Source organism: Rhinopithecus bieti, unplaced genomic scaffold (genome assembly GCF_001698545.2).
Source record: "Rhinopithecus bieti isolate Rb0 unplaced genomic scaffold, ASM169854v2 scaffold_33937, whole genome shotgun sequence".
NCBI classification, from domain to species: Eukaryota; Metazoa; Chordata; class Mammalia; order Primates; family Cercopithecidae; genus Rhinopithecus; species Rhinopithecus bieti.
In genome coordinates this window covers 1,215,247-1,233,078 of record NW_016814873.1, presented here as the reverse complement: position 1 = coordinate 1,233,078, position 17,832 = coordinate 1,215,247, and the positions used below count along the sequence as shown (strand labels likewise).

General features: G+C 50.3%; 1 protein-coding gene across 3 annotated transcripts in view; it reads left to right on the top strand.

Annotated features, from left to right (window-relative positions):
- The window catches only part of IQGAP3 (IQ motif containing GTPase activating protein 3), a 45,294-nt gene extending 27,672 nt beyond the window's left edge, over positions 1-17,622 (top strand). For 2 of the 3 annotated variants that reach the window (XM_017852584.1, XM_017852585.1), the window contains exons 23-38: positions 2,547-2,755; positions 3,472-3,624; positions 3,925-4,088; positions 4,429-4,653; positions 5,822-5,962; positions 7,896-7,980; positions 8,381-8,613; positions 8,973-9,105; positions 9,239-9,341; positions 9,978-10,104; positions 11,813-11,900; positions 12,754-12,966; positions 13,961-14,127; positions 14,433-14,534; positions 14,985-15,093; positions 16,443-17,622. In XM_017852584.1, coding sequence (XP_017708073.1) covers positions 2,547-2,755; positions 3,472-3,624; positions 3,925-4,088; positions 4,429-4,653; positions 5,822-5,962; positions 7,896-7,980; positions 8,381-8,613; positions 8,973-9,105; positions 9,239-9,341; positions 9,978-10,104; positions 11,813-11,900; positions 12,754-12,966; positions 13,961-14,127; positions 14,433-14,534; positions 14,985-15,093; positions 16,443-16,556 — 2,366 coding nt within the window. In that variant the 3' untranslated portion in view covers positions 16,557-17,622. The remainder of the gene's footprint in view (positions 1-2,546; positions 2,756-3,471; positions 3,625-3,924; positions 4,089-4,428; positions 4,654-5,821; positions 5,963-7,895; positions 7,981-8,380; positions 8,614-8,972; positions 9,106-9,238; positions 9,342-9,977; positions 10,105-11,812; positions 11,901-12,753; positions 12,967-13,960; positions 14,128-14,432; positions 14,535-14,984; positions 15,094-16,442) is intronic. The other variant, XM_017852586.1, reaches the window with a different exon arrangement.
- Positions 17,623-17,832: the final 210 nt, after the last annotated feature.

Here is a 17,832-nt window from a genome sequence, read left to right as displayed (position 1 = left end):
AAAAAAAAAAAAAAAAAAAAAAAAAAAGAAATTGACAAGTAGTCCATTTCCACATTCACCTCTAGCCCCTGAGTTCCTGAAGCAGTAGACCCCTTTCCTTCCTGGCCTTGAGGCTGCACTCTTGGGCTTCTGGTGAAAAGTCCTGTTCAGGAATCCTCTCCTTCACCTCCTCAGTCCTTCTTTGCCCCTGACCTGCCCACAGGGACTTTGCCTGTCCCTTCTCTGGTCATGCACACTCAGGCTGTCTGCTTCCTGTCAACAAGCTTCTTTCTCTCCTTCCCTCTCCCCAACCTAGCCCATTCTATTTTGTCTCTGTGGCTACACTAATACCATTGTCCTGGCCATTCTTTGTCTTCTTTTTCTTCTCTTCAGTTTATGGTTTTTCTGGAAGAATTTGTTTTTCCCTAGTGCTGTCTCCTGACTTCACTGGCCCCCAAACTTTACTCAGAGCTCTACCATTTACTAGCTGTGTGGCCCTCAGCAAGTTACTTAACTTCTTTTTTTTTTTTTTTAATTGATTATTTATTTATTTATTTGGGACAGAGTCTCACTCTGTCACCCTGGCTGGAGTGCAGTGACACGATCACGGCTCACTGCAGCCTCAACCTTCCAGGCTCAAACCATCCTCCCACCTCAGCCTCCTGAGTAGCTGGGACTGGAGGCATACACTGCCACAACTGGCTAACTTTTGATTTTTTGTAGAGATGGGGGTCTCCCCATTTTGCCCAGACTGGTCTCAAATTCCTGGGCTCAAGTGATCCACTCGCCTTGGCTGCCCAAAGTTCTGGGATTACAGTCGTGAGCCACCACACCTGGCCAATTAACTTCCTTCTTGCCCACTTTTCTCCTTTATAAACTGGACATAATGCTAATACCTGTCTTGTAGGGTTGTTTTGAGGAGTTAATATGCTGTATTTCATCGAATCCAAGATGCCATGAATTGTCTTGGATTCTACCTTTCTTCACTCCTCAAAGATTTGTCCCCAGGCCAGGCATGGTGGTGGCTCACACCTGTAATCCCAGCACTTTGGGAGGCTGAGGCAGGAGGATCACCTGAGGTCAGGAGTTTAAGACCAGTGTGGCCAACATGGTGAAACCCTGTCTCTACTAAAAATACAAAAATTAGCCAGATGTGGTGACAGACGCCTGTAATCCCAGCTACTTGGGTGGCTGAGGCAGGAGAATCTCTTGAGCCCGGGAAGCAGAGGTTGCAAGGAGCTGAGATCATGCCACTGAATTCCAACCTGGGCAACAGAGAGAGAGACTGTCAAAAAAAAAAAATTTTTGTTCCCCTATTGTAGCCAGATTAATCCATTAAACCTGTACATGTGATCATGTCACTTACCTCTTTAAGAGTTATCATGATGCCCTGTTGCCTTGAGGGTAAAGTCCAATCTCCTAACCACAGCTTTGGGACTCTGTGATCCAGCCTTTCCTTGCACCTCTAACCTTACTGACCTGCCCCTCACCACCTACACCTTCTGCACTGTGTTCTAGATACAGTGGACTTCGAGCACTCTCCACATTCATCCTCTCCACCTCCTTTTCACCGACATCAGGGGTGTCTCACCTCCTCCTTGCAGTGTTTCTTCACTCCCCAGTGGGGTTGGGCAACCCAGTTTTGTTTTCCCGAAGATCCCCATGTTTGCTCTTCTCAAAGCGCTAACCACATTGCAGTGAATTGTGGTTTATTTGTCTAGTTTCCCTACTAGACTGCCTTTAGGGACAGGAACTAGTTTTATTCATCTTCCAAATCTGACTCCTTCATTTATTATTAACTGTGTAACGTAGGGCAAGTTGCTTACCTTCTCTGAGTCTCAGAGTTATCACTGGTAAGAGAGGATAGTTACAGTGTACTGACCTCACAGGTGGTCTTAAGTGTGTAAAGCACTTAGAACAGCTTCTGTCTCATAGTAAACATTCTATGTATTAGTTGTTTTGTTGTTATTTCCAATAAATTAGCTCAGAGGCTTCTTTCATTTTTGCTCAAATACCAATTCCAAAGGCGATTCAAGGAGAATCACCAGCTAGCTCTGACCTCCCCTATATTATAAAGCCCACAGTCCATCCTATCTACTTGTCCTTCCTGGTGTGTACAGACACTCCTGACAGAGGAGCACTGTGAGGGCAAGCAGGGCTGAGTGGTGGCTGGCAGGTAGGAGGAGGAGCAGGTTGGCCCAGCAGAAGTGAGTGATAAATTGCGGTAGACAAGGGAGGTCTGGGAGGATAATCAGAGGGAGCTGTGGCTCTGGCTTTGGTGTCAGAGGTCCCTGGGATAGGCCCTGGCTGGGGTGAATCAGAGGTAGGGGAAGAGCAGCTATTATGTCATCTCCAGTTATAAGACGGGGGCTCAGGGACAGGCCTGGCTAAGAGGCTACCCACTGCCCTCCAAGTGCAAGCGGAACCAGTTAGAAGAGGACTGGGGTTGGGGACCTGCTGATTCCAAGCAGAAAGGGGACTGGGGTGTGCTAACTCTGGGGCAGGGACTGGCGAGGAGGCCTCTGATGAGGCATGCCTAATCCTGATGCCTCCTCCCTTCCTCCCAGTGCATGCACCCCATCCTCCTCTCAGTGTGGTCCGCAGATTTGCCCATCTCTTGAATCAAAGCCAGCAGGACTTCTTGGCTGAGGCAGAGCTGCTGAAGCTCCAGGAAGAGGTAGTTAGGAAGATCCGATCCAATCAGCAGCTGGAGCAGGACCTCAACATCATGGACATCAAGATTGGCCTGCTGGTGAAGAACCGGATCACTCTGCAGGTGTGGGGCCCACCAGTCCTCCCTTTCCCCAGATCTGTCTACCTCTAGAGATGTGATGCTGACCATTCTCTATTTGCTAATCAATTTTTTCAAAATTGTGTGGATTTTATCACCTGACTCAGTTCCTTGTTCCAGTGGCCATCTGCCATTCTAATAAATCATTTCGGGGGACCCATGACAGAGTAGAAAGAGCATGAGACCTAAAATCAGAATGCCTGGCTCTGCTGATTCCTAGGGATGGGGCTGTGGGTGCTCATTTCACTTCTAAGTCTGTTTTCTCATTAGCAAACTGGGAATAATGAGAATGTCCACCTCTCCAGGCCAAATATAGAGATAGATATGAAAGCTCTTTAAATCATAGTTTACTATACAAATATGCAGTGACAGGGTAATAGTGATATAGTGATAGCTCCACCTCACATGTGTGTAGCAGTCTAATAAGAAGTGATAGCAAAAGCCAAATAGACACAATTCCTCAGCCTGGCAACCCAGTTCTCTTTGGGGACTCACTCCCATGACAGGAGAGGAACCAGATGGAGTCTCAGGGCACTAGGAGTGGCCCTTCCTCACCCTAGAACTGCTTCTCTCCCCCAGCTTATGCCTGTTCCTTGAACAGCAGAAAGCCCTGGCTCTTCAAGGCACTGATTCTAGACCACATGTTCTGTGCCCTGGGATGGCCTAGGCTGGTTGTATCACCCATTCCTCCACCCCTGCAGGAAGTGGTCTCCCACTGCAAGAAGCTGACCAAGAGGAATAAGGAACAGCTGTCCGATATGATGGTTCTGGACAAGCAGAAGGGATTAAAGTCACTGAGCAAAGAGAAACGGCAGAAACTAGAAGCATACCAACACCTCTTCTACCTGCTCCAGGTTAGCAGAGGACTTTCCAAGGAGAAGTCTCTCCCATCTCCTGAGGGTCTGAGACTTCAAGGCCTTCTTGTCTGTGCCTTTGACACCATGCAAGGTGTCCTTTCCCACAATCTTAATTCCTTATCCCCAGGAAAAGAGACTGCCTCTTCCCCTGTTTGTCTGGAATGTCACTAGCACCTGGAGAAAGGGTGGTAGTGCTTTCTTCATTCCAGATTTCCACCGGGGGAAATCCTTTCTTTATCCTATCACTGGTCCTCGAAGTACATGGTCAGCCATTCCTGTCTCCCCTCTTGCTTGCAGACTCAGCCCATCTACCTGGCCAAGCTGATCTTTCAGATGCCACAGAACAAAACCACCAAGTTCATGGAGGCAGTGATTTTCAGCCTGTACAACTATGCCTCCAGCCGCCGAGAGGCCTATCTCCTGCTCCAGCTGTTCAAGACAGCACTCCAGGAGGAAATGAAGTAGGCTCTCCAGACACAAAGGAATGGGGAGAGAATGGGTTAAGAGATGCCCCTGTTGGCTTCTTCACAAGGTGACAGCTTGTTGAGGCTTAAGGGTAGAAATGGAATCAGAAGACCTCTCTTCTCTGCCTCCTGTAGAGAAACTGTAAAACATCTGGGACAGCACAGTGGGAGGATATGGGCTGACATGCTAATACAAAGAATGAGAGAGATATCAAGACATTCCTTAAGAGCGGGGACACCAGGGCAGGCTTTGAGAGCCAAAATCTCAAAAAGGAAAAGTAACGGTTTGTCCTACACAGAGGCAGAAGACTAGCTTCAATGACCTCTTAAACCACAGGTCAAAGGTGGAGCAGCCCCAGGACGTGGTGACAGGCAACCCAACAGTAGTGAGGCTGGTGGTGAGATTCTACCGCAATGGGCGGGGACAGAGTGCCCTGCAGGAGATTCTGGGCAAGGTTATCCAGGACATGCTAGAGGACAAAGTGCTCAGTGTCCACACAGACCCTGTCCACCTCTATAAGAATTGGATCAACCAGACTGAGGCCCAGACAGGGCAGCGCAGGTGAGCACATGGGCAGAGGGAGAGCTCTTTTTGATCAGCTGTGTCTCCACCCTACTGGGGAAGCTTGGGTGTACTTTGAAGGTGGCATATAAATGGGCATGCTGATTTATGCAAATATGATACCAGCTTTTTAGGCATGAATAAGGTAGTCTTTTAGACCCCCTCTGATAATTAACATGAAACTAATGTAAATGACTCCAGACCTGGTGGGCTTAACATAAAATGAGTACAGATGAATATGCAAATGTGCTTAATTGCTATGTTGGTGCTTGCAAATGATGTGTCAAATTTGCTGGTAGTAGGGCCAGGCCCAGTGGCTGTAATCCCAGCACTTTGGGGGCTCAAGGTGGGCGGATCACCTGAGGTCAGGAGTTTGAGACCAGCCTGGCCAACATGGTGAAACCCCATCTCTACTAAAAATACAAAAATTAGCCTTGTGTTGTGCCTACTCTTGTAGTCCCAGCTACTCGGGAGGCTGAGGCAAGAGAATCACTTGAACCTGGGAGGCAGAGATTGCGGTGAGCTGAGATCGTGCCACTGCACTCCAGCTCTGGGCAATAGAGTGAGACTCTGTCCCCCCTACCAAAAAAAAAATTGCTGGGAGTTAGGATATGGACTCCTATTTATAGGGGTATAGATGAATATTTCTATTTATAGATGAATAGGCAAATGAGATAGTGGGAGAAATAGGTTGCCCTTATCGCCTGGGGTCATTGCTCAGGTCTCTAGGTGCTAGGGAAACATAGCCACGGAGGCGAGCAGGCAATCCTGGTGGCTGTTCTGGATGGCACAGGAGGCTTTAGGTGAGGAAACTATAAGGCTCTGGCCCAGCCTCTCCATTATTCCAAACTCCCAAAGACTATTTGCAGCGCAGCCGCCTGCTTGTCATCTGTTCCCCTTAGAAGTGTCCATAGATTCCAGGTCCTCTGTTCCTTCCTACATTCTTCCAGCTTCCCTGTAGATACTCCAACTCTTCTTCACCTCTTCACCTTCTTCATTTCTCCAGTCCTTTCTCTCATTCTGGCCCTTTCACCTTTAGCAGGCTGAGCTGTCCTTAGCACATCTGTATGAGATCTTGTTGTTAGACAAGAGTTTAAGGAATAGGGCCTTGGGGAAGGAGGCCATTGGAGGGGGCTCCTGCTTATGCCTTGTCTCTCTCTGCTCATAGCCATCTCCCGTATGATGTCACCCCGGAGCAGGCCTTGAGCCACCCCGAGGTCCAGAGACAACTGGACATCGCCCTACGCAACCTCCTCGCCATGACTGATAAGTTCCTTGTGGCCATCACTTCATCTGTGGACCAAATTCCGTATGTGCAACAGCCCCACCCCAGCCTACACATGGGATTTTGAGAGGGCCAGGCCACCATGGGGAGCAGAGCAGGGTGATAGTCCTGCAGGGAGGAAGGCAGGGAGGGAGATAGAGCCAGGGGTACTCAGAGGGGTTCCTGGAGAGATGTGGGGAATGCTCCAAGCTCCTGCTAGACACAGAGGAGTGTCTAGGTCCTAGAAAGATGGTGTGTAGGTCTGCGTGTGGCCTGGTAAGATGTCAGTGAAACCAGAGGAGGGACCCTAAAATGATCTCAGGGACACTTTATTACCTAAGAGCAAATGAGGAGAAAATGGGACTCTTCAGTTCCTAATATCAAAAATAAATATGTTAAGCCCATAAAACACTTTATAGTTCTCTCTTTTCTTAAAATTTAGTCAATACATTTGGTTTTCTACATTTATTTTTTGACATAATAATTGTACATGTTCATAGGGTACAGTGTGATGTTTTGATACATCTATACATTGTGCAATGAATGATGAAATCAAGGTAATTAGCATATCTATTACCTCAAACATTTATTTGTGGTGAGAACATTCAAAATCGTCTCTTCTAGCTATTTTGAGATATACAATACATTATTATCAACTGTAGTCACCTCCTGTGCAATAGAGCACCACAATTTATTCTTTCTACCTGACTATAACTTTGTACCCATTGACCAACCTCTCCCCATCTTCTCTCCCCCTCTCCACCCTCCCCAGGCTCTGGTAACCACCATTCTACTCTCTACTCCTGTGAAATCACCTTTTTTAGATTCCACATATGAGTGAGATCACGCAGTATTTGTCCTTCTGTGTTTGGCTTATGTCACTTAACACGAACCTCTAGGTTCATCTATGTTGTCGAAAATGGCAGGATTTCATTCTTTTGTTTGTTTTTCTTTATTTTTTATTATTTTTGAGACAGGGTCTCACTCTGTTGCCCAGGCTGGAGTGCCCAGGGCAAGATGAGGATGCTGAGAGGGGGAACCCACAGAGTTTATAACCCTGCTCCCCAAACCTGGAGAACTGGATTAAGAGTTTACAATTAGGAGTAAGAAAAGATTGTTCTAGGCTTAAGAAAGGAAAGTACACAATGAGCTGTAAACTTCTGTCTCTGGTACCCTAGGAGTGGAAATTGCTTTTAAACGAATTTAATTACATTTGTAGGTGGCACATCCATAATAGGAATAATAATGATAATGAAGTCTAGCACATTTGAATAGTACTCTACCATTATGCATTACTCTCGCAGACATAATTTCACTTGATCCTCAAAAAACCCTATGAGAAGAGAGGGCAAGAATGATCATTCCCATTTTCTAGACCAGGGGACAGACTTACAAAGGGGAAGGAAATAGCCTAAGATAATATCTCTGGTTGGTGGTGGAGTCCAAACTAGAGCTTCTCCTCCTGGCTACTTGATCTCCTCGGGACCCTGCCTCTAGCCCAGACTAGGCCACTCACAGGTGCTCTGTGACAGCTGACAAGGTTGACTACCTCGGAGCCACCTAGACTGTCCTAGGACAGGGTTTTGGCTGTGAGTGTCAAATACCCAAGCTTTAGGTTAACAGTGCCTCTGGGGGATGGGGGATGACTATGGTGATCTGGGGTGCTCTGTAGGGGAGATCAGAGAGTCTCAAAGAAGAGGTTCTCAAGCCAGGTTGGAGGTTGTGTGAGACATGTAGTAGATAATAGGCCCCTGGTCCTGACTACTGACACAAGGCAGGAGGAATGGACAAGGCCCAGAGATGTTCAGAGGAAGGCAGCAGGGTGGTGGCTATGTATAGTGGAGGGACAGTGCTTGAGCTCCACTCTGGAGTGGCTGAGCCTGGGGGAGGAGAGATAGCCATGCACTCAAGCTCTTATATCTGGCAGAGAGAGATGGGCAGAGGCACAGGCACAGTGCACCTGTTTCTTTGTCCCCAGGTATGGGATGCGATATGTGGCCAAAGTCCTGAAGGCAACTCTGGCAGAGAAATTCCCTGACGCCACAGACAGTGAGGTGTATAAGGCAAGTGTTATCTTCCCACCCCCACCTTCCAATCCCTCCTTTGCTTTGCTGGTACCTGCGATCCTCAGACCAAGACAAAAACACAAAAAAATCCTATGCCATAAAAATCCAAGGACGGAAATATGCTGCCCCTTATAAATGGAGCCTGGCTTACGCTGGGGCATGAGCTAACAGAGTGGGCAACACTGGCTTCTTGTCAGGAGAGCTGGGTTCAAGTCCAAGCTCTTGCTCAGGTTTGCTGTGTGGCCTTGAGAAAGTTGCCTGCCTGCTCTGGGCCTGTTTTCTTTGAAGTGAGGGGGTTGGCCCAGGTATCCCTTCCAGCCAAGCAAGCTGGGAATGTGGGGCTGCACCAGTCAAGGTGGCCCCTGGACACTTCTGGGAGAGTCTCCTCTGCCCTCAGGTGGTCGGGAACCTCCTGTACTACCGCTTCCTGAACCCAGCTGTGGTGGCTCCTGACGCCTTCGACATTGTGGCCATGGCAGCTGGTGGCACCCTGGCTGCCCCCCAGCGCCATGCCCTGGGGGCTGTGGCTCAGCTCCTACAGCACGCTGCGGCTGGCAAGGCCTTCTCTGGGCAGAGCCAGCACCTGCGGGTCCTGAATGACTATCTGGAGGAAACACACCTCAAGTTCAGGTCTTGGGTCCCTTTCCTCTCTGTCCCCTTTCTTCCCTCTTCTCATCTTTGACATCCCACTTCTCCCCTCCAGAATCCATGAGGACAAGAGGCATAAATAGAAGGGAAGAGCATAATGAGTGGGGTGGAGGATAGGTTGTTGGAAGGACTCCCCAGTGGAGAGAAAAGGAGACTATTAAGAGAGATTGGCTTGAGGGGTCACTGGGACGGAGGTAGGGCAGGACAGAGGGCAGAAGCTGAGACTGGAGAGTCCAAATTGGCCTGAGCAATCGCTGGAGAAGGCTGGGGAAATGATGGGGACAGAAGATGTGTGGGGTGCTGGCCCTCCCCGCTCTCTCACATGCCCTCCCTTTGGACAGGAAGTTCATCCATAGAGCCTGCCAGGTGCCAGAGCCAGAGGAGCGTTTTGCAGTGGACGAGTACTCAGACATGGTGGCTGTGGCCAAACCTGTGGTGTACATTACCGTGGGGGAGCTGGTCAACACGCACAGGGTGAGGGGCTGAGATCTGGAGAGTGTTGACTGGGTGGGCAGGGGTTTGGTAGCCTGTGATGGGGTAGTGGGCTGGCCCCAGGGAGAAGACCTGGCTCAGACCCTGCATTTCCTTTTCTTCCTCTGTCCTGCAGCTGTTGCTGGAGCACCAGGACTGCATTGCCTCTGATCACCAAGACCCCCTGCATGAGCTCTTGGAGGACCTTGGGGAGCTGCCCACCATCCCTGACCTTATTGGTGTGTGCCCTCCTTGGCAGCTGGGGCCAGCTAAGGGGCCTGCAGGGAGGGAGGGACAGGCAGGCAGACAGGCCATGTGAGCGCGCCCATGCAGTCTAGGTCTTGTGCCAGGCGGCTGGTTCCATACTCTCCCTCTAGTCCTGACATGGGCACAGGGACACAGATTGATGTGGAGAAGGTAAACAGACAGTAGAGGGACCCGCGATCATCAGGTAAATGGCCAATTAAATGATGTGAAAGAGGCACAGGGATAAGGGTCTCATTAGGTTTCTCTGAGAAGGAGGCAGTTTCCAGGCCATGGAATAGGAGGAAGCCAACTTACTGGGAGGAAGGATAGAATGAAGATGGTGATTAGAGAGAGCCAGGAGCTGCAGGCTGGGGGAGGCATGGCTCCTCTACCCTCAGGGCACCTAGGGCTGAGGGTGTGGGGGTGGCACAGCCCCAGTAACACAAGGGTATGCTCTGTGGGTAACAGCCCTTCCATCGGTGCTAAGGGTTGGGGGCACAGGGTGGTTCTGCAGGCCAGTGTGGGAAGATGGGCATGTAGAGCAGCCGATTTAACATGACCCGATCGGTGCGTGCATGCGTGCATGTGTGTGTATGCCTATCTCCCTCTCATTCCTCACCACACCTCAGGGGAGAGCATTGTTGCAGATGGGCACACGGACCTGAGCAAGCTAGAAGTGTCCCTGACACTGACCAACAAGTTTGAAGGACTGGAGGCAGACACTGATGACTCCAACACCCGTAGCCTGCTTCTGAGGTGGGTGACACCAGCCTCTGCCCCTGCCTACCTGAGCTCCCCAGCCCTGAGGCCAGTAAAATGGCCTTACTTTGAGGCGCCCATTTTACTTTCTTCCTGGGCTCCCTTATCCTTCAGGAAGTTCTCCCTGAAGCCTACCTTTATTCCCCTTGCTGCAGCCTTGGCTGTTTTCTGTCTGATATCCTCAGCTTTTTGCTCTGTGTTGTACTGAAAGTAAAGGAATGGTGAAGATATTGGCAACAGCAGATGTTTGCATATTGTGCTGTTTACCAAATGGCTTTTTTATTTTTTCAAGTAGAGACAGAATTTCGCCATGTTGCCCAAGCTGGCCTCAAACTCCTGGCCTCAAAGCCATCCACGTGCCTCAGCCTCCCAAAGTGCTAGGATTATAGGCTTGACCCACAGCGCCTGGCCCAAATGCTTTTTTATATGTTATCGTTTATTCTTAGAAACAAGCTATGAGGTAGATGGTGGCTTCTCCTCTTCATAGTTGAGGAAGGACTCAGTAGTTATGTGATTTATCCAAAGTTCCATAGCCAGTGGGTTGTAGAGCTCATGTTCTAATTCCACTTTTTTTTTTTTTTTTTGGATACAGAGTCTCACTCTGTCACCCAGGCTGAAGTGCAGTGACACAGACTCAGCTCACTGCAACCTCCACCTTCTGGGTTCAAGTGATTCTCCTGCCTCAGCCTCCCAAGTAGCTGGGCCTACAGGTGCTTGCCACCAAGCCCGGCCAATTTTTTTATTTTTAGTAGAGATGGGGTTTCACCATGTTGGCCAGCCTCGTTTTGAACTCCTGACCTCAAGTGATCTGCCTGCCTTGGGCTCCCAAAGTGCTGGAATTACAGGTGTAAGCTACCACGCCCAGCCTAATTCCACATTCTTGTTGAGTGTGATGGTCAGGAGATGGGCATGGGGCTTTTCTTCCCCAGTTCTACAAAAGTGAGGGAGGATCCCCAGTAGGGGTGGGCTGGTCATCTGGGCAGAAGTGGAGCCAAAGTGCCAGCTCAAACTCCCTGCCAACAAGGCAACCCCCCTTCCACCCACTCATGCACTCAATAAACAAGCTAGCTGACCAGGCGCAGTGGCTCACATCTGTAATCCCAGCACTTTGGGAGGCCGAGGCGGGTGGATCACCTGAGGTCAGGAGTTCGAGACCAGCCTGGCCAACATGGTGAAACCGTGTCTCTACTAAAAATAAAAAAATTAACCAGGCGTGGTGTCGAGCACCTGTAATCCCAGCCACTTGGGAGGCTGAGGCAGGAGAATCACTTGAACCTCGGAGGTGGTGGTTGCAGTGAGCTGAGATCATGCCATTGCACTCCAACCTGGTGACAGGAGTGAAACTCAAAAAAAAGTGAGCTGAGTATCGTCTTTGTCCTGCCCATCAAAGGGCTGAGAGCAGGGTCGGGCTAGGGCTGAACACAGCACCACCAAGAGGGCGGTGGGTGTCAGATGCATTGAGAGCTAAGGAGAAGGGATGGCTGGGCGGGAAGGACATGTGTGCTCAGCTGAAGGACTCAAAGGAAGGTAGTTAGTAGGGAAGGTATCCTAGTCTACGACATCCCCTATCCCTCGCTCTCTCTCCTTACCTCCTAGCAGCCATGCTATAGAGCATGGTCCACTTACTCTTAGACCTCTGGCCAGTCCCATGTCCAGGCCCTTCCCCTGCCCCTTACCTCTCCTCTGTCATTGCCTCCTTGTGCAGCACCAAGCAGCTGTTGGCCGATATCATACAGTTCCATCCTGGGGACACCCTCAAGGAGATCCTGTCCCTCTCGGCTTCCAGGGAGCAGGTGGGTAGCCGTACCAGCCCGCAGGCTCTGTCTCATTCATCCCCGCCTCACCCCAACTGCACCGCTGCTGCCTCCCTCCTCTGAACCTCACCCACAGTCGGCCAGAAGCAGACACCTATGCTCACCAGTAATGAAAACTGTGGTGGCCTACAGGGTGAGGGACACAACTTTAGCCTTGGGAAGCCTCAGGCTATAGAGTCATGGGGCCCCACCCCTCTCCCCACTGCACACACTGAAACAAGCACCAACACTAGGGCTATGGGGGGCGCTGAGAGGCAGTCTGGGAAGGCACCCCTGGAAGGCCTGTACTCAGAAGAGTGGTCTGCTAGAACGCCTGGAGGCAGGAGAAGGTAGTAGGCAGGTGGGGGGCCAGGGGCATGTTGGGCCTGCTGGAGCGAAGACTGAACCAGGGTCTTCCCAGAGAAAAGGTGGGGATGGCCAGTAGAGGTATGTCCCAAAACGGAACAGACAGGGAAATGCCCCCAAACATCCTGTGCCATCAGAAAGATCCATTGTTGGGAAGTCACAGCTAGTGTCTGTCCGGAATCCTTTATGCCGTGACCTGGGTTTGGGTCTTCTTTGAGCCACTCTTCCCCTATGGTGATCTATGAGGTGTTCTATGAGGCCCTCCCATGTGTGACACCATGTGTTACGATGTTACACCTTGATATTCTTCATAAGCTATGCCTTGCCCCAGCCATACCCTGCAGAGGCTGGGCTCTGGGGCACTTTCTTAATGATACCCAGAAAAATCTCAGGCCTCCCTTTGTTGCTGGTGCCCATGGAGCCTTCCCTGGTGTGGGAGCAGACTGGTAGGGCCTGGTAGACCCCTCCAGCATCCCTGTGTCCCCAGGAAGCAGCCCACAAGCAGCTGATGAGCCGACGCCAGGCCTGTGCAGCCCAGATACCGGAGCCACTGCGACGACACCGCTCACTGACAGCTCACTCCCTCCTGCCACTGGCAGAGAAGCAGCGGCGTGTCCTGCGGAACCTGCGCCAACTTGAAGCCCTGGGGTTGGTCAGCGCCAGAAACAGCTACCAGGGGCTAGTGGACGAGCTGGCCAAGGTAACAACCTGGGCCTGGGCTCCGTATGCCTTTGTGTATGTGTGTGTGTGCGTGTGCATGTACATGTTAATCCATAAATGTTGGTGGGCCCCTCCTGATGAGTGCCCACCCAAAGTTGTCACCAGCCAGAGGAAGGCTGAGGGTCCGTTTTGAAGGAAACATTTTTTTTTTTTTTTTTTTTTTTTTTTGAGACAAAGTCTCACTCTATCATCCAGGCTAGAGAGCAGTGGTGTGATCTTGGCTCACTGCAACCTTCACCTCCTGGGTTTAAGCGATTCTCCTGCCTCAGCCTCCCAAGTAGCTGGGATTATAGGTGTGCAGTGCCACACCTGGCTAATTTTTGTATTTTTAGTAAGAGACATGGTTTCGCCATGTTGACCTGGCTGGTTTCAAACTCCTGACCTCAGGTTCCACCCACCCTGGCCTCCCAAAATGCTGGGATTACAGGCATGAGCCACTGCACCTGGCCAAATTTTTGTATTTTTAGTAGAGACAGGGTTTCACCATGTTGGCCAGGCTGTTCTCAAACTCCTGACCTCAAGTAACTTAGGCTCTCACAAAGTGCTGGGATTACAGGTGTGAATCACCACACCTGGCCTGAAGGAAAGATCTTGAAATTACTCAGGGAGGAGGGTGTTCTTGCAACTCTTTTTTTTTTCCACATTAGCTGGGTAATGTGCCTAGGTCAGAAGGTTTGAGAGAAGCGTATCTCATACATGAGCATGAAAACCCAATCCTCAGCTTATGACCTACAAAAGTATCCTTGCAACTTTCTTTTACCAAAAAACAAAGGCCTTGAAACCAGTTAGTCCTCAATGGACAGAGGCCCTGAGGACATGCGTTAAGGTTTTGGAATACCATCCTTGAGATTTTCCTTCTAGGAAAACAGCCCTGAAGCCTGTTCTTCCGAAGAGCCTCAGTGTGTAGCTCTTGGGCCCTAAGTCTCTCCTGCCAGGAAGGACCACTCATCCCTCCCTCTGTTCCCCAACCCCAGGACATCCGCAACCAGCACAGACACAGGCACAGGCGGAAGGCGGAGCTGGTGAAGCTGCAGGCCACATTACAGGGCCTGAGCACTAAGACCACCTTCTATGAGGAGCAGGGTGACTACTACAGCCAGTACATCCGGGCCTGCCTGGACCACCTGGCCCCCGACTCCAAGTAGGTGCTGCTTTCTCGTACTTGGATGGTTATGTGTGACTTCTCACCCCTGCCCATGTCACCTTTGCCCCACTATCTCCCAGCTGTGAAAGGGGAATCTCACCCAGCACAGCATGGTCCCTTCGTAAGTCTGGTCTTTGAGCCTCACTTACAAAGTCTTGGGCTCAAGTGCAGCCCTCCTCCTCTGTCTTCCATCAGTGAGAAGTCTTTCTTGGGGTCTCATTTCCTTTCCAGCCACAAAAAACAAGTTTATTTGGTGGTAAAGTGTTTGTTGGATGAATTCTCTGGGGCCTTCTTTTAATCAGGAGTTCTGGGAAGGGGAAGAAGCAGCCTTCTCTTCATTACACTGCTGCTCAGCTCCTGGAAAAGGGTGTCTTGGTGGAAATTGAAGATCTTCCCGCCTCTCAGTATGTGTCTTTGGAGGGCAGGATGTCAGCCCCCTCCTGTTCTCTAACTTGGGGGTGGTGCTGTGGGCTGGGCACTGGGTGGAAGAGAAGAAGCATGGTCCCGGTCTTGAAGGAGCTGCTAGAATGATGGTGGAGACAGAGCATGCCCAGACAGAAAGTGAAGGGCCGTGGACATGGTCTTGCACAGTTCTAGATGCCCTGAGGCAGAGGGTACTGGGAAAGCTTTCCAGAGGTGAGAACAGCTGGGTAGGGCGGGGCAGATAAAGAGATGGTGTGGGGAGCAGAAGTAAAACTAGGAGAAGACAGCGAGCTGGACCCTCTGGGAGTGAGAGAGGGAAAGCTGGCTCTGGATGACACCGCTGCCCAGGATGAGGAGCAGTAGGTGCAAGAATGTGGCTGTAGCCCTGGAAAGAGGCAGTGGGTTCCTGTTTTGAATCCTGTTCCTGACAGCTTCAGAAACGTCATCTTTGACATCACCCCGGGAGATGAGGCAGGAAAGTTTGAAGTAAATGCCAAGTTCCTGGGTGTGGACATGGAGCGATTTCAGCTTCACTATCAGGTGAGGGGACAGTCCCATGAGCCTGCAGGACACCTGCTGGGCTTTAGGTGCTGGCCTGAAGAGAGCAACTGGCCTCACTTCCCTAGTCCTCAGATGACACCAGCTCAGTTTTTCACCCAATCAGTATCGTCTGTTCCTGAAGAGAAGGGTGGGGGTCTTTGCAGCCCCAGCCCCCTTTCCCCATGCCCTGACACAGAACCCACTGGCAAGCATCAGGGAGAGTGGAGTGGGCTGCTGGTGTCAGAAGCAGGATTAATATTTGAAGCCCTATCACATGTCAGGGACTTTACATGTTACCTCCTTTAATCCTCTCCACAGCTCTGAAGTATTATCCCTATTTTACAGGCTCTAGGCTAAAAGGTTAAGAAGCTGGCCTAAGTCATAGGCCAGTGTTCAGGAAAGGAGTGAAGCAGTGGTGTTTTTGAGTTTTGTTGTTGCTTTTTTGGTTTTTTTGTTTGTTTGTTTGTTTGTTTGTCTGAGACGGAATCTCACTCCATCACCCAGGCTGGAGTGCAATGGCACGATCTCGGCTCATTGCAACCTCTGCCTCCCAGGTTCAAGCGATTCTCCTGCCTCAGCTCCTGAGTAGCTGGGATTACAGGCGCACACCACCACTCCTGGCTAACTTTTTGTGTGTTTTTAGTACAGACGGGGTTTCACCATGTTGGTCAGGCTGGTCTGGAACTGCTGACCTTGTGATCCGCCCACCTCGGCCTCCCAAAGTGCTGGGATTACAGGCATGAGCCACTGTGCCCGGCCAAGCAGTAGTTTTAAATCCAAATCTTTTTGCTCTGCTGTTTTGCCTTTTGAGTAAGAAAAATGATTTTGGCCGGGTGCAGTGGCTCATGCCTGTAGTTCCAGAACTTTGGAAGGCCGAGGCGGGCGGACCACAAGGTCAGCAGTTCGAGACCAGCCTGGCCAATATGGTGAAACCCCGTCTCTACTAAACGTACAAAAATTAGCCTGGTGTGGTGGCACCTGATTGTAATCCCAGCTACTCAGGAGGCTGAAGCAGGAGAATCACATGAACCTGGGAGGCAGAGATTGCAATGAGCCGAGATCATGCCACTGCACTCTAGCCTGGGAGACAGAGTGAGACTGTGTCTCAAAAAAATAAATAAATAAAATAAGGAAAACAATTTCAAGCCCTGGTTCTGCTTGAGCTGACATTTGATCAAGTCACTGTACCTCTCTTGCCTCAGTATCCTCATTTGTGAAGTGAGATTTCAATGCCCTACTTCAGTGGCCAGTGCCACTGGTGACTGCAGAAGGCCCCATGATGTGAGTGTTTTGTACATGTACCACATTCAGAAGCCCTTAAACTCCCCTCCCTGCCTCTTCCCTCCTAGGACCTCCTGCAGCTCCAGTATGAGGGTGTGGCTGTCATGAAACTCTTCAACAAGGCCAAAGTCAATGTCAACCTTCTCATCTTCCTCCTCAACAAGAAGTTTTTGCGGAAGTGACAGAAGCAAAGGGTGCTACCCAAGCCCCTCTTACCTCGCTGGATGCTTTCTTTAACACTAACTCACCACTGCGCTTCCTTGCAGACACCCAGACCTCGGGACTGGGCAAGGCCCAGGGATTCTCACCTCTTCCCCAGCTGGGAGGAGCTTGTTTGCCTGGCCACAAACAGTGTATCTTCTAATTGGCTAAAGTGGGCCTTGCCCAGAGTCCAGCTGTGTGGCTTTTATCATGTATGATAAACCCCTGGCTTTCCTGCCGGATGGTAGAACATGGACCTTGGCCTGGGAAGGCCATTATTCTTGTGTCTGCTACTGCCCTCCCACGGTCACCCCAATATTACAAGCACTGCCCCAGCGACTTGATTTCACCTCTGTGTTCCTTCTCTTTGCACTCGCACAAAGCCAGGGCTGGGCTCCCCATCCCTACCTCCCACTGCATCAGCAGTGGGTGTTCCTGCCCTGCCTGAGTCTAGGCAGCTCTGCTGCTGTGATCTGCACACCCTTCAACCCAGGCAGGGACTGGGGGGATGCAGTGTGTGTTAGTGCCCACGTGGCATTGTGGCACTGTTGCCCCCCATGGCAGCATGGGCAAGTTGACCTTCCATTAGCCTCAAGTCTTGTTTTCTTGTTTGTGGTCTGTTTAATATGTGGGTCACTAGGGTATTTATTCTCTCTCCCATCCTTACACACCGGATCATTGTGCAGCCTTAATCAGGGTTTTAATGCTTTCTTTTTTTTTTTTTAGCTCAAAGAGAGTTCTCATTTTCCCTATTCAAACTAATATCCATGCCATGTTTTATACCTTGGATTTAAAGTCACCTTAGGTTGGGGCAACAGAGTTCTCACTCATGTTTAAGATCTTGTTATTTCAGCTTCATAAGATCAAAGAGGAGTCTTTCCCTTTTCTCTTTTACCCTCAGGATTCTCATGCCTTACAGCTGACTCTTCCAGGCAATTTCCATAGATCTTCTGTCCTGCCTCTGCCACAGTCTCTGTTGTCCCCACATCTACCCAACTTCCTGTACTGTTGCCCTTCTGATGTTAATAAAAGCAGCTGTTATTCCCACATCTGTTGTTAACCCTTATTTCATTTTCTGTGGAGCTGGTCTTTAAGTTCTGGAACACATCTTCCCTGAGAGAACTGGGGAATCCTTCCTGCAGCCTCCCCCAGCCCCCTGCCTGCCTCCGGTGTGGGCCCACTCTGCCATCCTGAGCTCGTAAAAGCTTAATGAGATGTGGCATTTATTCTCTCTTCCCTCCCCCGGGGGACAGAGAG